Source organism: Canis lupus, chromosome 29 (assembly GCF_048164855.1).
Source record: "Canis lupus baileyi chromosome 29, mCanLup2.hap1, whole genome shotgun sequence".
NCBI classification, from domain to species: domain Eukaryota; kingdom Metazoa; phylum Chordata; class Mammalia; order Carnivora; family Canidae; genus Canis; species Canis lupus.
Window position 1 is genome coordinate 28,562,824 of NC_132866.1, and position 20,397 is coordinate 28,583,220.

General features: G+C 41.8%; 1 protein-coding gene and 1 long non-coding RNA gene across 2 annotated transcripts in view; one reads left to right on the forward strand and one right to left on the reverse strand.

Moving 5' to 3' along the window:
* Positions 1-313: 313 nt before the first annotated feature.
* Positions 314-20,397, reverse strand: part of ABCC2 (ATP binding cassette subfamily C member 2) — a 70,326-nt gene continuing 50,242 nt past the window's right edge. Inside the window, exons 20-32 of the mRNA XM_072805719.1 lie at positions 16,006-16,129; positions 15,608-15,743; positions 14,691-14,910; positions 14,394-14,548; positions 11,605-11,760; positions 9,946-10,145; positions 8,468-8,594; positions 6,497-6,598; positions 5,925-6,068; positions 4,903-5,061; positions 3,753-3,919; positions 1,785-1,979; positions 314-1,099 (exon numbers count right to left, since the gene is read on the reverse strand). Of these exons, the coding sequence (XP_072661820.1) occupies positions 970-1,099; positions 1,785-1,979; positions 3,753-3,919; positions 4,903-5,061; positions 5,925-6,068; positions 6,497-6,598; positions 8,468-8,594; positions 9,946-10,145; positions 11,605-11,760; positions 14,394-14,548; positions 14,691-14,910; positions 15,608-15,743; positions 16,006-16,129 (2,015 nt within the window). The 3' untranslated portion in view covers positions 314-969. The remainder of the gene's footprint in view (positions 1,100-1,784; positions 1,980-3,752; positions 3,920-4,902; positions 5,062-5,924; positions 6,069-6,496; positions 6,599-8,467; positions 8,595-9,945; positions 10,146-11,604; positions 11,761-14,393; positions 14,549-14,690; positions 14,911-15,607; positions 15,744-16,005; positions 16,130-20,397) is intronic.
* LOC140621014 (uncharacterized) lies at positions 3,400-19,901 on the forward strand. Its single transcript, XR_012020742.1, has 4 exons — positions 3,400-3,823; positions 6,538-6,667; positions 19,360-19,419; positions 19,753-19,901. It is a non-coding gene; the product is annotated as an uncharacterized lncRNA (long non-coding RNA).

Genomic DNA, 20,397 nt, shown 5'->3' on the forward strand with positions numbered 1-20,397 from the left:
CAAAATTATGGTCTGAAGTCATGCTAACTGTATGGTTTGAAACTCCTAGTGGAGAATTTAATTCAAATTGGTTCTGGTTAATGCCTCGAAGTGACAGGCAAAAGCTTTCCCAGTTCCATTTAGGAGAGCTCAGGTTCAACTCAGTATTTTACCTGTGAGCATTCTTTGAAGGCTAAGGAGAGTGAGCAGCTTAGTTAAAATTCACAAGGCATACAAAGAAATAAAGCACCATGAATAAGAACAACCAGGGCAAGAACAATTCAGTAGCAACCAGGGAAACATAAAACCTCAATGAGATACCAATTCATACTCATCAGATTGACAAAAAGTGTATTAAATTGGCATTACTAAGTTGGCATTACCTAGTATATACATGTAAACAGGTACAGACACCCCATTCCTACATTATATCCCTAAAGAAATTCTTACACATATATCTCAGAAGTTATCAGAATGTTCCTAGCAGTATTATACATAATAGGAGAAAAAAAAACCCTAGAAATAACCCTACTGACCAACATTAAAATGGATATATTATGACATATTCACACACTGCCATACCGCAGAAGTGCAGAATGAACCAGCCTCACTACATGCATCAACATGGATAAATCTCAAAAATAATATTGAAAAAAAGCCATAGAAAAACATGTCAAGTATGAGTCAGGCAAGTTACATAAATTAAAAAAGGTATATCTTGTTTAAGGGTACATACCAAGTAGTAAAACTAAAATGAAAAGCAGGAGGATATCATTATCACAAAATTCAGGTTAGTTATCTCTGGGAAGGTAAGTATGAAGGAGATAAAATTGAAGTGGGATCATCAAAGCAAGATTGGGGGTGGTCCGCTGTAGCTGGATATAACAATCCTTCTTCAAAAATGTATATTTTACAAACTTCTGTGTAGTATCTCTCACAAAAAAATAAGGAATGATCTTATAGTCCTTTTCCAGCCCATGGGACCTACTGTCAGAACGATGTGCTGTTCACATTTTCAATGCCAGCTTCTTTGGCCATCAAATAAAAGGGGCCCGAATTTCTCAGCAGTTCTTGAGGGCTGCCATACTCTACAATCTTCCCATTGTCTAGGACTATTATCCTGAAACAAAGGAGAAAGAAATGTCTTAGCAGCATCTAAAATCTTGGCATTTATAAGAACAACCAGGACTAAGTCATGGTATATTCATTGATAAGAGGCTACAGAGCAGTGAGAATGAATGAACCATGGCTGTCTGCATGAACATATATAATGCTAAAGAGTCAAGCAGTAGAAGAATATATATAGTATAAGTCCATTTACAGAAGTTTTTTTTACAAATATATATTGTTTAAGGGAGCCTATTCTCTCCAAACAGCTTCCAAGATTACTGGTGTTACCCCCATTTTTAATGTAATATGTCAGAGTTGGAAGAAGTAGAAAGCTTCTAGTCAGAAGTCAGAAAGCTTCTTGCTCGGGAACAGCTGTTGAGAACAGCTGTTGAGCTGTTGAGTAGTTGAGAAGATCTCTGGTTAATATCAGCCTCTCATAGCTCGGGCCGCCACCTCCCCAAACTCAGTTAATAAGTAAACACACAATTGCCCATTTTACCCTCAAGTCCAGTTCCCTTAACTGAGTTGGCTTTCATTAACTTCATGTTTAATTTTGGACAAATTACTTGAATTCTCGGTTTCCTCATCAGTAAAATGAAGGTGGTTCAACCTTTAGCTGTAGATATCCTACGGCCAGTGTTATTACTGTTGTTCAAGGGCTTGGTCCCATCTGTCAAGCTGTCCCCCACACTCACTTGTCACTGTCCATGATGGTGTGTAGCCTGTGAGCAATGGTGATAGTCGTGCAGTGGGAGAACTCCTTTTGGATGGTCATCTGGATGAGGTGATCGGTCTCTAGGTCCACCGCAGCAGTGGCCTCATCCATGATCAGAATCTTGGATTTCCGAAGCAGAGCCCTGGCCAGGCACAGTAGCTGCCTCTGCCCTATGCTGCAGCCCAATGGAGCAAAATGAGTATTAGCCTCTGAAGAACCAAGGCATAACACATGGGATGGGGTATGTATGCACACGCATGTGCACTTCTCATGTTCTAAACCAGACTTTTGAAATCCCTACTTAATTCCCTCAGAATGAACACCTAACAGGAAAGGCTAAGACAATGTTTTCTACACTCTCGTCTACCACAGGTTAATTTTAAAATTCATGTATCTGGGCCCCACTCTTCCCAAGCATAATGGGGAGGACCCTAGGGATGTATATTTTTAATAAGTACCCCAGGCAATTTTTATGTTTAATGAGTTTGGAAAACCCTAGCCTGGAAACAGTTCTTTGCATCACTAGGTGATATTCCAGCACATCAATAGCAATTTTAAAATAAGATTGGATGGCACCAAGTTCACCACAGCAGTATTTGACCTGACACCATTAATATAGGGTGACACTGCATCAGAATGCCCCAGTGGTATTTCTTAGGGGCCTTAGCAAACCCATTCATTATTTTAATGTGTAATTCTAGTCTAAAGGCTAATTATTTGTTCAAGGCCTTCTGCCTTGATTAGAGACATAGCTATCTAATGAACATGATGTCTTGGTGTGAGATGCAATGTATGTGGAATTCGAATATGCTTGTAAAATGCAAATCGCTTTAATTTGCTAAAAGCCAGTAATGAAGGCTGGACCTCTTACATAAAGAAGCTTTGGGAAATGATGTGAAGGAAATATTCGGGAATCTGCTAATTGCTCTCTCCTGCTGTGGCCATTAGGGAACATATTAAACAGAGGGTGGCTAAAGTTCTGTAATTCTCTGTAAGAAAATTTCTGTAGGAGATGAGAAGTCACCCATGATGAAATTCCAGTTTTCTTTTGTAATATAAGAACAGAGACCCTGCAAAACTGTACTTAAGTTGAACCGAACTTTGGCCTGGCTCTGTCCAGCTGTTGCCAAGGTGCTGGTCTGGCTTTCAACTGCTGTCTCTCTCTGAATGACCTGTCTCCCATCACTCACCAGAGAAATGCAAGCTTCAACACCCCCAACCCAGGTCTGAAATCAAGGGCCTGGTCATGCCAATTTAGGTGTCTCCCAGCATGGACAGAAAAAGATGGTAGGATTTGTGGTTCTCACAAACCAGAAGTGTCAAGGCCCCCATATCACATACTGCCAGAAGGGCCCACACAACCCCTCACATCTATGCATTCACCACATGACATTATTTTGCATACAATCAATACATATTTGTGGACCGAATGGACTTTTCCATATACCTAAAGACACACTTAAGTCCTGCTAGTTCCTAGATCTGTTGCTAAGAGAAAACAAATGATGGCATTCTATACCAAGGCTTACAAGTGTTCCCTGGGACTATACAGTGAAGTCACCAGGGCCCCTGAATCAATGGGTCCATCTCCCCAAGTGATTCTAGTGTGTAGCCTGATTAAGAATCAGTGCTCTAGGAAGCACTTCTTAAGCTTTAATGTACACATACATCACCTGAGAAGCTTCCCAAAATGTGGATTCTGATGAGTAGGTCTAGAATCAGAATGCATTTATAACAAGTTCCCAAGGGAAGCCAGGGTTGCTGGGCCTCCCTTCTGTTCTGAGCTTCATCAGCTCATGGTCCATACCCTGTCTACCCCTCTGAAGGTCCTCAGGCTTGGAGTAATTCTATACCACATACTACCTAGCACAAGGAACAGAGCAGTAGTCTCCCCCCCCCCCCACCTCCTCCCACTGACTGTGAGGGAAGGTGGGTTATGAAACATTACCTAAGGTTGTCACCAGCCTCTGCCACTTCGTGGGACAACCCCAGTTGCAGGCCAGCCACAAATGTTTTGAGGTGAGCCAGCTCCAAGGCCTTCCAAATCTCCTCATCTGAGTAGTGGTTAAAAGGGTCTAGATTCATCCTCAGGCTTCCAGAGAACAGGATGGGATCCTGCAAGTCAAGTGAGGCTAATGGCAAAAAGGGGTCTGGCAGGTTTTTGTGGCCAGGACAAAGCAGATGTCAGGACTGGCCTGAGATGCAAAGCTAGTTAGTGGTCAAGCTCTTGCAAAGTTTCCTCACTGAAGACTAGTGGAGCTGCCACAGGATTGAGAGGAGTTCTTGTTTTCTTTTTGTTTTGTTTTGTTTTTCATTTTGAGATTCATTTATGGATTTCCAAATTTGCCTCTGCATCTCTTAAGAAGGTAAGAGGAATATTCCACATCCCCTAGTGGAAACTCATGGTGTGGAAGTGGAGCAATCAGCAGGTGGGCAGGGGAAGAGACAGTACAGTCAAAGAATTTATTAAGCTTTTGAGGAAGCTGGAGAAAAGATTACATCAAACAGAGCAAACACCAGACAAACCAAAACCACCACCAGAGACTTGGCTACAAGAGCAAAGGAGGAATGGTTCTGATAAAGACCCACATACTGCATCCCTCCAACGCCCCCCACCAGCCGATAAGCCTCCAAGGCTTATTTGGTAGGGTCCAGAGAGGAAGCCAAAGGGAAGCCTTTTTTGCTGATGCACTAAATGTTTGCTGGCAAAAACCTGCAGCAAATTCCCTCCCCTATCTTTTAACCATATCAAATGGGGGGAGTATAAAGCTTAATGGTTTCAAGCTTCAGCGGCAAAACTGCTAATGTTGATTGCAAAGGTCTTGCAAATCTAGGATGGGCTATAGAAATGCTAAATAATCATCTGCTCTATTTGACTTCTGTTATGTTGCTGCCACCTAGTGGTTAGATACCGGCAGTCACACAGGCACATTACCACAAAATGCCAGTTATTTTTGTAGGTTCTGGAGAGAATGTGTCTTAGGGAACTAGCTTAGGTGTCCTGCGTAGACTGCAGAAATGACATTGTTAATTGAATGTATATCAAGAAGAAGATGCATGTTTCCTGCTGCATGCGCAGAGTAAGTTCTAGAGCTCACCTGGGGGATGATGGTCAATTTTTCTCGGAGGTCATGGAGCCCAATGGAAGCAATATCTACCCCATCAATGATGATCTGACCACCTGCAGCCTCTAGGATTCTGAAGAGGCCATTTGTCAAGGATGACTTCCCAGCTCCTGTTCTGCCCACCACACCAATCTGTAAATACAGTTTCTTGCACATTAGTTCACCATGGACTTCTCTGGGGGAAAAAATTTAGCTTGGGGCTTTCATAATCCCAGATGGAAAGAGGCAGTGATCGGCTACCTCATCTTTAAGTTATTCAACTGATTTTGGTTTTGGTAGGGGGAAAAGTGCCCAGATGTCAGAAAAAGATGCCTTCTCATTCTACCTTCTCAATTGTTGGTTGCTCAGAACTACAATGACCATTGGAAATGGACATATCAGCAGCTGTTGCTATAATTTTGACTGGATAATATAGGTTTTTGAAAAAAAAATCTTTGTTTAGAAGTAAGGAAAACAGAAGGATCGGGCCTCACATCAGTTGAGAACCTCATCAGCTGGACCTCAGTATCCTTACCCAGACTTTTTATTTTTTTACATTTTTTACATTTTTTTACATTTCTACATTTTTATATCAGATCCCAAGTCCTAAGAGAACAGAAACACCAGAGGAAGGTGCAGGACTTTGCAGACCAGAGAACTAAGTCATTCTGTCTGTTGGGACCACCTCCGTATCGCTGTTCTCCCCCGTTCCCTCCCCAGGGTGGCTGCTTCCAGACTTCTCTGCATGTCATGGCCCTTACAGGAAATGAACCCCCATCAGCCAGAGAAGATAGTGCTGCCACTGTGCGAGCACCAGTGTCTGTTAGAGCCCTTGTGGATATCCTGCCCTCTGCTGGTGGCACTGTGTCCCTACACCTTCCCAGGGCAGAAGAAGGGCCCTGACTCTCTCACTCCCTGCAATGATGAAAGCAGAGTCCAGTTGCTTTCCACCTCAATGTCCAACTGTGTTCTTATCACAAGGACCCACATTCAGGCCTTCCTTCAGATCCACCTACCTTCTCCATGCTCCTAATATCACAAGTGATCCCTCTCAGTACAAGATCCAGTTCAGGCCGGTACCGCACTTGGTAGTTGTTAAACCGAATCTCCCCTTTGCTGGGCCAACCTGGGGGAGGTCTCTTATCAGTCACCCAGGGTGCCTGACAAAGAGACAGCAAAAAAGTGCTTTACAGGGTGGCAACTCATTGAATAATCCCAACAGGACTCATGTCACAGACTAGAAGGATAGCAGTGTCCCAGTCACCTGTGTACATCTGCATTGACTAGAATTAATTAGTCTAGTACTTCCATAAGGCTCCTACTCTATTCAATTAAAGAAACCCCATTCCATGATGTTGCTCTGTGGACTTCCAGAACGAAAACACCATTTAACTTGGTGCATTCCAAGACCTGACCTCCCCCCAAACCATTTCCTATTCTAAGTGTCAAGAAATTGGGTTGAGTTAGAGTAAGGCAAACTTTAGGAGAACCTTTATGACTCCACATGAAATCTCTAGACAGGGTAAAGAGGCTCTTTTGAAAGAAACTTTTTCCCCCTTGTCTCTAGGTTCTTCTAGTTCCTCCTTACCTCATTTTCCACTTTTATGTATTCATTTATTCTTTCAACAGCCACAATGTTGGTCTCTATTTCTGACGTCATCCTCACTAGCCAGTTCAGGGTCTGTGTGATCTACAGAAAAACCAGAAGACTAAGGATCATCTCTGGCTCAGAAACCAACTCAATTAGTCAAACTGTAAGGTCAGTCCAGCATCTACTCTGTACCTAGCACTATGCCAAGCTCTTCAAGAGAGCAAGGAAAAGTATTAGTGACAATCCTCACCTCCTTGGGGGAAGTGATGAGACCAGTGTGTCCAGTGGCTGGAAGACCATTAAGGGCTCAACTGTGTGATGCTCTCATGAAAGACAATATGAGCTTGGAGTGGTTTCCAACTCCATCTAAGCTGGGGTTGGAGAGGCTGGCAGTTGGTAGAGTGGGAACAGGATTCCAATCTCCTGCCTAATGCTCTTTGTGGAAGGAGTGGTGGGTGGCATTCTATAAATGAGGAAAGCATAAGGAAAGGCACAGGGTGGGAAAACGCCTTCCAAAAAGCTGCCTCCTCTCTCTGCTCTCAATTAACAAGAACCCAACCGTCAGAGTGGAGCATTCACATCGATCCTCCTTAACTCCAATAAACTCCTGCCTAAAATACATCCAACCATCAGTAAGAGATTGTCATGGTCTAGGGCAGTCTAGAGTCTAGGGAATCTCTGGATTACTTCGATGCAAGCTTGTTTCACACATGGACTTAGACCAGGGAGTTTTTTGTTGAGCAAATAGTGGTTAATAAGAGGGAGAGCACAGGATGTTGGAGAGAAGAGTTGCCACTTTGTGTAGGTTGAACCACATGGTATTTTAATGTTCTTGGTTTCTTTCAGTCTAATAGTTGTCTTTGCCTGATCTGGTTGAGGTTAATAAGCCTAAAAATAGGGGTGGGGGGCATGAAAGAGCAGTGGCACAAGGAACTGAGTACCTCTGGTGAACAACAGAGTCCTTTTGGGTGTCCTTCCATGATCGCCTTAAGTCTTATTAATTCGTAATGAACATAGCACCATACAGTACTGACTGGTTAGCTACATAAACCAATATATGGTTTCAAAAGATACCATTAAAGATAGCCAAATGACTCATCAAATGAGTATCATTTAGTGAATATTTATTGTGCCAGCCACAGTCTTGGGCACTAGGAAATAATGTATAACATGTAATACCCTAGTCATCCTGGGGATGCATTATATAGTTTTATTGGGCTCTAGGTTCTTTATTAGAATTAATTCTATTCCATGATTTAAGAAAAACAAGAATAGGAGAAGATATTCAAAAGACCTTCTGTTACTACTATATTATGGAAAAGAAACTGAAATGCCTGGCTGGCTTAGTTGGTGAAGCATTTGACTCTTGATCTCAGGGTTGTGCATTCAAGCCCCACATTGGTCATGGAGCCTACTTTAAAAAAATGAAAAGAAACTCATTTATTCTGTTTTGACTAGAATCAAGCAAAGAGGCAAAGAGACTATCAGATTAAATTACATGAATTGCTTTCTTTTTTTTAAAGATTTATTCATTTGAAAGGGAGGGGAGAGAGCATGTGCAAGCATATAGGGAGGGGCAGAGGGAGAAGGAGAGAGAATCCCAAGCAGACTCCATGCTGAGCAGCACAGAGCCTGACATGGAGCTCCATCTACCACCCTGAGATCACAACCTGAGCCGAAACCAAGAGTTGGATGCTGGACTAACCATGCCATACAGGCACCCCAAATTGCTTTCTTAACTCCCAAGGGCAACACAATTTTTGCCCATTTTCCAGATGACACTGGTACCTACTTAGAAAGGTTAAGGAATATGCCCTAGTTTACACAATTAGTAAGAGACAGAGCCAGAGTTTGAACTTCGGTCTTCCCTAGTCCCTCCATCTAAAAAGAAATGAAGAACACAAACTCCATGGTATACTCTAGACTCAACTTAAGTAGGTTAATTTAATTCCCAACATTCAGACTCACATTAAGTGCATTGGACAGAACAAAGCCCACAGTGTCTCCACTTAGGGTAGCTTTATAAATAACCATCATCAGGGATGAAAAGAAGACAATCAAGTTCCCAATCAGCTCCAGACGAACTGCAAGCCATCTGTAAGGCAACAGAACCAGAGAAAAAGGTGTTACTGATGTTTACCTCCTTACCTTAACCAGCAACTGAGGTGTTCATGGAACATTCTCAGAGGGATTGAGTTAGTAGGCAGCAAGATGCCTCAATTTGACAATGCTGTATGTTCCTAAAGTCTTTTAAATTAGATTTTAGAAAATAAACCACATTTTAAAGGTACTAGAGAAATTTGCTAAACTAAGGGAATCCTATGATTCATTGTCTCCCATACTTGTCAAATAATAAGAATTGTCTGAGGTAATTGTTAAAAATACATAAATTCATGCAAGAAAATTCCTGGACTCTTCCCCAGGAGATTGATTCAAGGAGGCTAGGGTGGAGTTTAGGAATTCACATTTAAAAAAAAATAAACTCTGCCCCTAACATGGGGCTCAAACACACAACCCCAAGATCAAGTGGCATGCTCTACCAACTGAGCCAGCCAGGCATCCCAGGAATCTGTATTTTTAACAAATGTTCTAAGTGATTTCTTTTGGTTAGGTAGGGCAAACAATGATGAGAATCCATTTGTAAGTTTAGAAAGTAAGCACTACATGAAGGTTCAATGTACTCTGATTTCATTATTTTATTTTTTCTTTCTTGGATTGTATCTAATAAAGTATCTTTACAATCAGAGCCCAGAACTCTCCACATTTCCAGATAATACTGAGCATCATTAGTCTGCCCTTGACACTTCAAGACAATGTGGAAGCCACTCAAGAATTTTCACTTCCTGAGAAAGACCGTCCTCCTTCAAGGACATACCACTTCTTGCCAAGGTCTAATAATGCTACAGAAATGAAGAATGCTCACCCTACTCAGGGATTCAGCTCATAGGATATGAGCTTTCCATTTCTGTCATCACTGGTTTTACCTAAAAATTCCATCGTTTCCTCCCTCAACCTTGGTTTCTTTTGCCACCTTACAAAGAGCATCCTGCCTATGGAGAATATCACATCCATTCAGGGAAAGTCAACTACGAATGTTCAGTTCACCCAGCATTTGTTCAGTACTTGGGATACCAAATGCTTATAGATGTCATTTGACTTCCACCATAACTCTATGATACAGACTATGTTCTAGTCCTTGTAAAAACAAACAAAAACTGAGATTTTTCCTTAGAAGGTCAAGGCATTTTGCATAGCTTGGTATATAGCAGAGTAGGCACAGGACCCAGTCTCTGACTCCAAAGTCCATACTTTCTTCTATTTACATGACAGGCATGTTTGGCCACAGTGAAATTCATATCACTGGTACACCTGCCCTCCTACAGCTAATGTCAACCATGTAGAACCCCAAGGCACATTTTTGGGTAAATACCCAGAAGCAACCTCACCTGTTGGAGACAATCCAGGAAAAGACACATTTCTGGTTGGTGTCAATCCCCACTTCATTGTGTTTCAGAAATCTCTGCTGATGCTCAAAGGCACGGATGACGGACAAACCTGACACTGTCTCACTGAAGTGAGAGTAAATTGGGGATCTGGTGACAGAGTCTAGACGTTTCAGCTGGCGGGAAGTAGCCACATAAAATATCTGGACCCCAAAAGTAAAGAGTTAGTCATACAATTATGTCATATATGTGATATCTCCTCCTGACCCAGCATCCTTCACCTTGATGGCCACAGTCCACATCTGAACGGGACAGAAGCCTCCAGCCTCACCTCTGGCTAGAGCAATGATGAGAAAGGCCCAAAGGAAGAGGGTGGTGGGGAACAGAAGACAATGAAAGTGAGGAGATTATAACCACATGAGAAATTTTGTCACCCTAATCCGTATTCTCCCAAGAATCTGCATATATTGTTCAACCGACAGTTTTTGTAGCAGCTAGAAAAATGGTCTCCAAATGGATTTTGTAAATTGCAGCTGGGACCCAAAGGGCGTGGAAAGTAAAGATGGGTAGGAAGTGGCCAGAGAAACGTATCCTGAGGTTTAAATAAAAATTGAACAGAGTCAAGTAAGTGACCAAACCGTGCTTCAATGGTGTGTGAAGATAAAGATAGTTCTGGAAATGTGTGGAATGTTGAGGGTCTAAGAACTAGAACTAAATGTAATAGAGTGTGCAGATGGACTTTGAGACAAGGGTTGAAGAATGAGGTTCAGTGGAATGAGCTTCTATGGTGCTACTAGTTTCTGTGAGGATTTGTTGAAACCAGGAAAGAGCGGGGTACTTGAGAGTCAGAATTCAAAATGTTATACCTGGAAGTCTCCTTAAATATCCTGCTTCTTATTTGTTGGTTTGTTATTAACAGCTGAGAGGTTATTATTGAGATAACAATATACCTGAGGAACTTAACACAAATACCAGGGGGTGTCACCTTACCATAGGCCACAAGGTTGCCCCTGATCACAAGTTTTTCAGAATTGTTTTTCCAAGGTGAACAGTTCATGCCTTAAGAATTATCTCCGTAGCTCCTCTCAACAGTTTTTAATATGAGCATGGAGTCCCTTCCACTGGCTCTAGTTTTTCTGTGAGTCTTGGCTTTCAAGGTCCCTGTTCCCTTAAGGGTATATTGGCATTGAGCCTAAGTCATCCATAGACACTCCAGTAAAACTAGAACTGCCCTGAAGTGAAAAGAGATCTAGCTCCTGCCAAGAGACATCTCCCAGCAGATAAGCCTAAGCCAATCAAGGAAGCAGCATAGCACAACCTTTCTAGAAGCAACCAATGACCTAACCATTATGGGGAATCTTACAGAAGTTGTCCAGAGCCAACCTCAGGTAGTCTTGGATCCAAACATAAATCTGCCCCATGTAAGCTTCAGGGGGGCAGCAGCTAAGGTGAGATTTGCTATGAACCATATATCAATTGGTGCTGACACTTGAGCTTCAGATAGCGGTCTATGGGCTCCTAGGTATATCAATATAAGACTAAATGACAAAGATTCTGGAGAGGACTGAGTGACTAGTAATAAACAAAAGAGAAGGTTCTCAGGAAGGAGACAGGGCTTTTGTAAGTAGGGAGGAAAGGAGACCAAGCTATTTCCAAACCTACCTGAATAGACACATAAATAATGCTAAGAGGAATGATGACGATGATGAACACTGGAGTGGCCGTGCAGATCATGACAAGAGTGCTGATTATTCCCAGGAAACACAATATCCAGCTGCGCAAGGATTGGGGGAGGGTGTCATCCACTGTGGAAATATCCTAGGAACACATAATTAAAAGACTGGTATACTAATGGATTCCTATGCCATTTTCCATCTTCCTGATTCCAGCAGGGAATTTGTTTGATTCTGGGCTCCCAGTGACTCCTTCATTTAATCATTTCATGGTATTCATTGGCAATACACTCTTCTGCTCCTCCCAATAACCAATCTCATTTCTGTAATTTCTTCATCTAAACAGAAATGGAAGTCACCTTCCACCTTCACCTTTTTCAATAGACTTGGTAAAGGTTTTCACTCTCTCAGTGAGATTCTCATGTGTCAAAGTTATTAGACCACTCATAGGGCAGCCCCGGTGGCTCAGCGGTTAGCCCCGCCTTCAGCCCAGGGTGTGATCCCAGAGTCCTGGGATCGAGTCCTACATGGGGCTCCCTGCATGGAGCCTGCTTCTCTCTCTGCCTGTGTCTCTGCCTCTCTCTCTCTCTCTCTCTCTCTCTCTCTGTCTTTCATGAATAAATAAATAAAATCTTTAAAAATAATAAACCACTCATAACATTGTAAGCTAATAGAGCCTTACAGGTAAATCTTCCTATAACCAAGTCAATTCAATTAATCTAACTGTGCACAGGTCCTAATTCCACTGAATACCTAAATAGAACCTGGCACACAACTAGGATTCAATTTGTTTGAAGCCCTGACACCCACCCTTGACTGAGGAACCATCCTCTACTTGGGAAGTTGTTTTCTCTGCTGAGCATAGAGCTTCAAGTAAAGTGGGAAGTAGAGTTTGAATGTGACTCTTGCCTAGCTAGTGTTCTAACCACATAAACCGGAGGTGAAAAATGGGTCTTACTGCCATATAAGCTTCATGTCATGCTGAATAAATGAATAAACAAGCAAATGAATAAATGGATGAGTGAATGGATAATAGTTTAGTATACTTAGGAAGCCTGACTTAAACTTTGGGTTTCCCTTACCTGATTATTTCTTAGATTATGTTGATTCTAGAGTTAATAATATGTGAGTATCAAGGTGAGTTCAAAATATCTCTGGAGTGTCCCAAACTGGGTAAGGGATAACAGGTTCCCAAGAGAGTCCGGAATGACTCCTGACCTGAGTCTAATTTACCTTCCCAAAGTCATAGCAGAATGCAAATAACTCTATGTCCAGGATTGGTAGAAAAAAGAAATCCTCACCAGCTATCAGTTCTTTATACTTTACTTTTGGCCCTTACCTGGCACAGATTCTTCATCTTTCTTTCTTCCACCCCCTCCCTTCACCTCTTAAGGGTTCAGCCATCAATCCTAGAGGATTCTAAATCAAACTCTCCTATATAGGTGTGAGCCACCTTCCCCCACAAAACTCACCATATAATCAATGACTGTTTCCTTTTTCATGCAGAAGCGGTTAGCAAAATATGACAGTTGCCTAACTCACAGTCAGAACTGTGTTCTTTTTCAAAAAATTATATATATTACAACATCAGAAAAGAGTGCGTAATTTTTGCAAAATTCCTGTGAGAATCTCCCCAACTAAAACTGTATGCTTTTTAAGGTTCTATTGAAGAGCAGAAAACCCATTGAAGTTGTCTCCTATGACATCATGCTCACCATTTTTGTCCTAGAGGAAAGTGATAAATGGAGACCAGTGAACTTGCCCACTTTTGAAGCAGCCACCATGTTCCCAGATCCTGGCTGTGGGCTGGCCTTTCTTCTGTCTGCTTCAAGACCAAACACATAAGAGTCTGTAGCTGCTCACTTTAAAAAATATACTCTCTCTTCTACAAACAGAGGACTGAAACTGTGCTGATGACAGCTGTTATTCAGAATAACTTGGTTTCTGCCTCTGTTCCTAAAATTTCTATCTCGTATGCATTAAGAATCAATGAGTTCAGTCTGGCCCTTGGAAGAGAGCCATCTATGATCTTAACATTTATTAAGCATCCCAGCGCCGACTACGGTCCTTGGCTCCCGTCAGATACTCAATAAATGCTGTTGAATAAATGAATACTAAGGGCTCCAGGATCTGTAGTACATGGAAACAATGCTTTAGAACCTAACTAAAATTATAGGTGGCTCTCTTCCATAGTCCAGGCCTAATTTACTTAAAGTATCAAAGAGAGAAGCAGAAGGGGAGCAGAGACCAAGCGAAGGGTTATCCTGTTTTCCCTTTTATTCACCATCATAGCTAGTGATTGTGCTTTTACTGGTGTTTTTCCCTCTACAGAACAACCTTTCTCACTTTGTTTCTCCCACCAAACCCCTACTCCACCATCAACCTGGCTAAATTCCTTTATGACTTAAGTCTCATGTTTTCTGACATTCCTACCTTGTCACCTGGGCGGAGCTAGTACCTCTTTTTTCAGTCATGTTTTGTACTCCCAGAACACCACTCTATACACATCATTGTTATTGGTTTTGTTGTATTCTTTCATACTCCTTTATTCCTTAGTAGTCTCCCTCATTAGATGGTGAGCTTCTTAAAGGGCCAGAGCTTTCCATCCCTGTATCCCCAGGATCCTTGGAACCTCACACAAGGTAATCCATAAATACCAAGTGGACAAAAGAACTGTAACTGCACAGTGTTGCCTGGAGGGACAGGAGAATTCTGTCCCTGTCAGAATGAAAAGATCCTCAGCATAAAAATACATCATATAGTTGTTTAGATACTTACACCAGCAAACCTGTTCACAATCCGACCTGTGGGTGTTGTGTCAAAAAAACTCATGGGTGCTTGAAGGATGTTGTTTAGCAGTTGCCTGTGAAGGATGTTTGATGCATGGGTGGAACCATGGGCACTCAAGAGATTTGCCATGAGCACAAACACACCTAGAAATGGAACCAATTTAGTCAGCACAATGCACAGGACCTGTGCCAAGGACACAGTGGCAATTTTTTCCCCTGAGTCTAGGCAAAGTACATAGACTAGACAGGTTCTGTAAGAGGTGGCTGTCATAGCCATCTGACATACCTTGAGCTAATCCCAGAACTCCATAGACGCCAATTCTCATGTCCCTCTGAGAGGCTGGATAGTTAGTGCCATTAAAGGCTTTAGAGTCATTGGTCCAAGCACTGAGCCAGAGGTTGGATCCAATATAAGCCACAGAATTGATCACATAGGCAAAAATGATGAGGAATATCAAATACCATCCTATTGCTCGTAGGTACTTCAGGTAGATGGAGAATTTCACCTGGAAAGCCCCAACCTCAGTATTAGAAATCCTAATAGCTTTGGGGGAGGAATTATCTAGAATACCAATCACAAGGGGGAGTGGAGACCCTGGAAAAGTGGATAGCAGGTAGCAAAATTTGGTAATCTGTGGTCTATTTCTGCTTCGGGCCAGTGTAATAACTGAGGCTGAAATACAGCACAGGTAAATAACATCACATTATTAAGGAACTTCTAGATGTAATTGAGGGAGAAAGATAAAAAACAGTGGGGCACATCAAACACACAACAGAGTGGAACGGAGTTTATACTGCAGACCTTGGCATTTGTTTTTATTAATGTGGATTTAAGTTAAAACCAAAGTCTTAAGTTTTATTAATTTGAACCATGTGCTCCCAGATTGATTTATTAGCATTCTCTGGCTCCAAGAATTGCATCTCACAGCAGTTCTGTTGTTCTCTCCACACATTAGAATGGAACTGCTCATGAAATGTGCTATGTGGATATTCACAGGACACCTGTCACTCTTGGAAATAGGATTTGATAGAAAGTCCAAAGCCTCTGCTGACATTTCAATGACAAATTTTGAGATTTGCAAAGCACACAACACATATCTCTCCTGTAGATGCATATTCAAGTTATCAAACTTTAAAATGTTCAGATCCCAAGCCTTGTGTCCTATCAAACAGTACTTTTTTTTTTTTTATTGTGCTGTTCACCTTTCCAGTTTGTATGAATTCCTTCTTAATTAGTTTTTGTCCTTTCACTGGTTCTTCCTCCTCCTTCAGAGTGTTCACATTCCGGGTTTTCAAAGAGTTTCTTAGGGATTTCTGATGTCTGCTCCTGGACCTGGAACTGAGCAATGGAGAGAGGGGAAGCATTCGTGAGCATGCAGGTACATCCCTACATGTCAGCCTCTTCTTACATAGAAAAGCATTCCAGAACAGATGGCTGTAGGGAAACACCCCACCCCACCCTTCTTCTCCATTCAAAGAAACAAATGAAGAGCTGGGAGTGTCCCTGGTACCCACCCCCTCAGGAAAAGTCCACAGAGAAAAAGAACCATCAAGTGGAAACATGGAAGTGACAAGGGCTGCCAGCTGAGGAGATGACCAACCTGCGACTAAGTGTTCGATGAAGGCTGTTCTCTCTTTTCATGGTCAAGGAGGCCACTTCCTCAGGGATTTCCTCCACACTGGGCATCAGCCCACAGTCATCATCTTCTTCACTGTCCTCATTGACTAGGAGACACATCAAAGGTTAGGGAGACCGTGACACAGAGATGCAAAGTTCTATGAACAAGGAGAATTCTTTTCTGATCTTGCTGGCCCCGCAGCAAGAGAGCCCAGATGTACACACAGTCTGGTATGCTGTGCTCCAGAAATATCACTTATTAGTACATCTTCTCATTGAAAAATATCAGGATAAGGGAGAGAGGAGTTTCTAGTAGGAGAGAAAATGGTCAAGAGGAGGGAAATATTCCCAGAAGCTTCTCAGTTTCTTTGCAGCAAGAAAAAACTTTTTAAGGGTTATACTAGATAAGCAGGAGAGTCCTAATTCCCAGAATTGACTAAAAAGGTAAGTGTAAATTAAACATGCTCTTCTTGAATTTCAAATAACTTGACAAAGTTTTATGAATTTAAAACATTTTTTATTTTTTTCTTTTCCTTTTCGAGAGGGGGCGGCAGAGAGAGAAAGAGAGAGAGAGAGAGAGAGAATCTCAAGCAGGCCCCATGCCCAGCATGGAGCCGATCACGAGACTTGATCCCACAACCCGGAGATCATAACCACAGTCAAAGTCAAGAGTTAGATGCTTAACTGACAGAGCCACCGAGGCAACACTGAGTTTAAAACATTAAAAAAAAAAAAAATACCCTGCAAATAAGAAGGAAATTTTAAAAATTAAAAATAAAGCGTAAAACAGCCTGGGCATCAGTAGCAATGGTAAGAACCTCTGGAAATTGATAACTCCATAAAAGCAATGGCAAAATATTGTTAAAATCAACTTTATACTCTGAAATTAACCAAAGTCTGGCAACAACCCAAGGAACATTTATTTAAGAAAAATGGTGAAGTCTCAGTAAGAACGATAAGTTTTGTGATACTTTACCCCATTCCCATCCCCCCTCCCCTCAGGTCTGCTGTAGCCTAGAATACTAACAACCTCACAAACATAGTAACTACAAATAAATAAAATAAAATAAAATAAAATAAAATAAAATAAAATAAAATAAAATCAGCAGCCTAACTGCTGGAAGGAACAGAAGGTGTTCAAAACACTCCCAAAGCCTCATCCTGGCACCATACTGAAGTCTGACAATGGCACAGCAAAGACAATCACTGAGATATTGATTACTCAGCAAGGAAAGGGTTTATTCAAGAGAAAGCCAAATGAGGAGAAAAGAGAACAAGCCTCAAATAGGACTCCCCAAAGGAGAGTCAGGGAAATTTAAAGGCAAATGAAAAAGGCCTGGGTAAAAAGTTGCAGTTGTGATTACTAGTCCTGTTAACCCTTTGGTTACCAGTTTCAATCCCTAGAGAATTGTCATTATTTGACCTGTCTGGCAGTTCTCTAGAAAACCCCATTCACAGGGCTTATCTTTACTGGATCGGACTTGGAGCTAGCTTAAATAATCAGCAGCCATTGTTTAACTTCACAGCTGCCTGAGGTGATGTTAACAGTTGGAGCAAAAAAGAAGCTAAACAAAAACTTTAAGGAAAAGCTGGGGAAGAAGATATCCTTAGGGAGAGCTTTGATATTTTTGAGGTGTTCCTGACAATCTAGAATGCCATACACACAGGTAGGGCTGTGCACATGCTCAAGACTTGAGAAGGCCCTATTCTCTTATGCCTGACTAACCGTCAAGGATCTGGCAAGCAGGAAACAAAAGGTGAAACAGACTTGTGAACTGCCTGCTGGAGTGTTAAGGACATGCCTTCCCTCTCATTATGCACCTGCACACACAAGGCCTCTCAGAAAAAACTGAGTGACTTATTGGTTCCAGGCCCTTAAGGAAATCTCTGCCCAATCATTAGTTGACCAACCAAGCAGAGATTTCCATGGCCACATCTGACAAAGACTACAGATTTAATAAGAATTAGTTCAGGAAACTCAACAGGAGGTACTAGAGCAACAAACCCTAGAAATGGAAGGAGACGAGAGAAATCTTATTTCCAGAGTTATATTATTTAAAGTGACAGTTTTTAGGATACCTGGGTGGCTCAGTGGTTGAGTGTCTGCCTTTGGATCTGGTCATGATCCCCAGGTCCTGGGATCGAGTGCCGCATTGGGCTCCCAGCAGGGAGCCTGCTTCTCCCTCTGCTTATGTCTCTGCCTCTCTGTCTCTCTCATAAATAAAGAAATAAAAATCTTAAAAAAAAAAGATAAAGTGGCCAGTTTCTAACAAAAAATTATGAGACATACAAAGCAAGAAAACATAAGGCCATATACAGGGAAAAAAATGTATATACAGTCAACAGAAACTGTACTCAGGGAAGCACAGACATTGGACTTATAGAGAAAGACTTTTTAAAGATTTTATTCAGCCCGATGCAGGTTAATCCCAGGACCTCAGGATCACACCCGGAGCTGAAGGCAGATGCTCAACCACTGAGCCACCCAGGAACTTCTAGAGAAAGACTTTAAATTACTATTGTAAGTATGTTCAAAGAACAAAAGGTAACCATGTCTAAAGATCTAAAGTATGAGAATGAGTTCTCATTAAGTAGAGAACATCAATAAGGAGATCAAATATAAAAAGAAAAATAGAAAAATAGAAATTCTAGAAAAGTACAATAACTAAAAGTACAATCTCTTTACTAAAGAGATTGGGCATTGTGACTTACTCCCATCAGCCATCTTAGCAGAAATGCCATAAGCTTGGACCAGAGGGGAGACAGGATGAAATGAAGGACCACTGTCAGACTTCTAGGATTCTTTTTATTTTTTTTTTAAGATTTTATTTATCCATTCATGGGAGACACAGAGAGAGAGAGAGGCAGACATAGGCAGAGGGAGAAGCAGGCTCCCTGCAGGGAGCCTGATGCAGGACTCGATCTCAGGACCCCGGGATCACGACCAGAAGCAAAGGCAGATGTTCAACTACTGAGCCACCTAGGTGCCCCACACTTCTAGGATTCTACAGACAGAAAATGTACTAATAGAGCCCTCCAGCTGTGAACATGTGTTATCCTTCAACACAAGGGAAAAATGACCCTGGGGTTGGCTACTCCTCAGTTCCAGAGGGGTTGAAACCACCAGCCCAGTTTGAACCTAAACAACAGACAGCATCAGGCCAAACAAGATCATTATCAAACCTTAAAATCTGGTGGAATTTGCCCTGCTAGATTTTGCATTTGCTTTGGATTCATAACCCCCTTTTTTCCCTTCTGATTTTTCCCTTTTGGAATGGGAATGTCTACCCTAATACCTTTCTTACTATTGAAGCAGATAACCAGTCTGACTTTACAGTTTGACAGATGGAGAGGAATTCTACCCCAAGACTCCAAGTCTCAACCACAACTGATTTGAGTAAGTTAGATGATGAAATTTGGGACTTTGAATTGACATTTAGATGAGATTTTAGATTTCAAGATGATACTGGGATGATATAAGACATTGGGGATGTTGGGATGTGGTGAATATATTTTGCACATGAGAAAGATATGAATTTGGGTATGTCAGAGGAATGTGATAGATTGAATTGTGTCCCCCACCAAATTCATACATTGAAATCCTAACCTGCGCTACCTCAGAATGTGACTTTATTTGGAAATAGGCTCATTGTAGATGTAATTAGTTAAGAAGAGGTCAGACTAGAGTGGGATGGACCCCTAATCCATAATGTCTGATGTCCTTCTACAGAGGACAAATTTGGACATAGACTCACAAAGGGGAGGATACCACATGAAGATGAAGACAGAGAGCGGTGTGATGTCTGTAAGCCAAAAATGTCAAAGATTGCCAATAAACGTCCAGAAGGTAGGAGAGAAGCCTGGAGCATGCCCTTCTCCATCACCTTCAGAACCTTGACTTTGGACTTGCAGTCTCCAGAACCATGAGAAAATAATTGTCTTGTTTAAGCCACTCAGTTTGTAGTGTTTTGTTATGGCAGCCAGTTAAGAAACTAATACACCAAACCAGTTATTGATACAGGTCACCTTGCCCTGTTGCCATTCCCTTCCCTTCATGTCATGGTCCATACCTTGAATCCCAGAACCAACAACAACAGCATGCCAGGCATTGCTCAGAAATAGTGTTTATCAGAACAAGGCTTGATGAGTGGTTTTGCAAACTGATCTTCGTACATAAAGGACAAGATTCTTTAAAGGGGCCGTCTACCCATGGGGGTTTATAACAGAATGCAGAAACTCAGATCATGGCAAAAAAAAAAAGTTTAACCTTAGCATAAGGAAACTGTCAGAGCAGGTCATGGTGATGTGGTTAACTGAGCAGTAACTCAGGGGAATCCAGCATCAGACATTGCCCTTTGACTTGGGACCTTTGCTC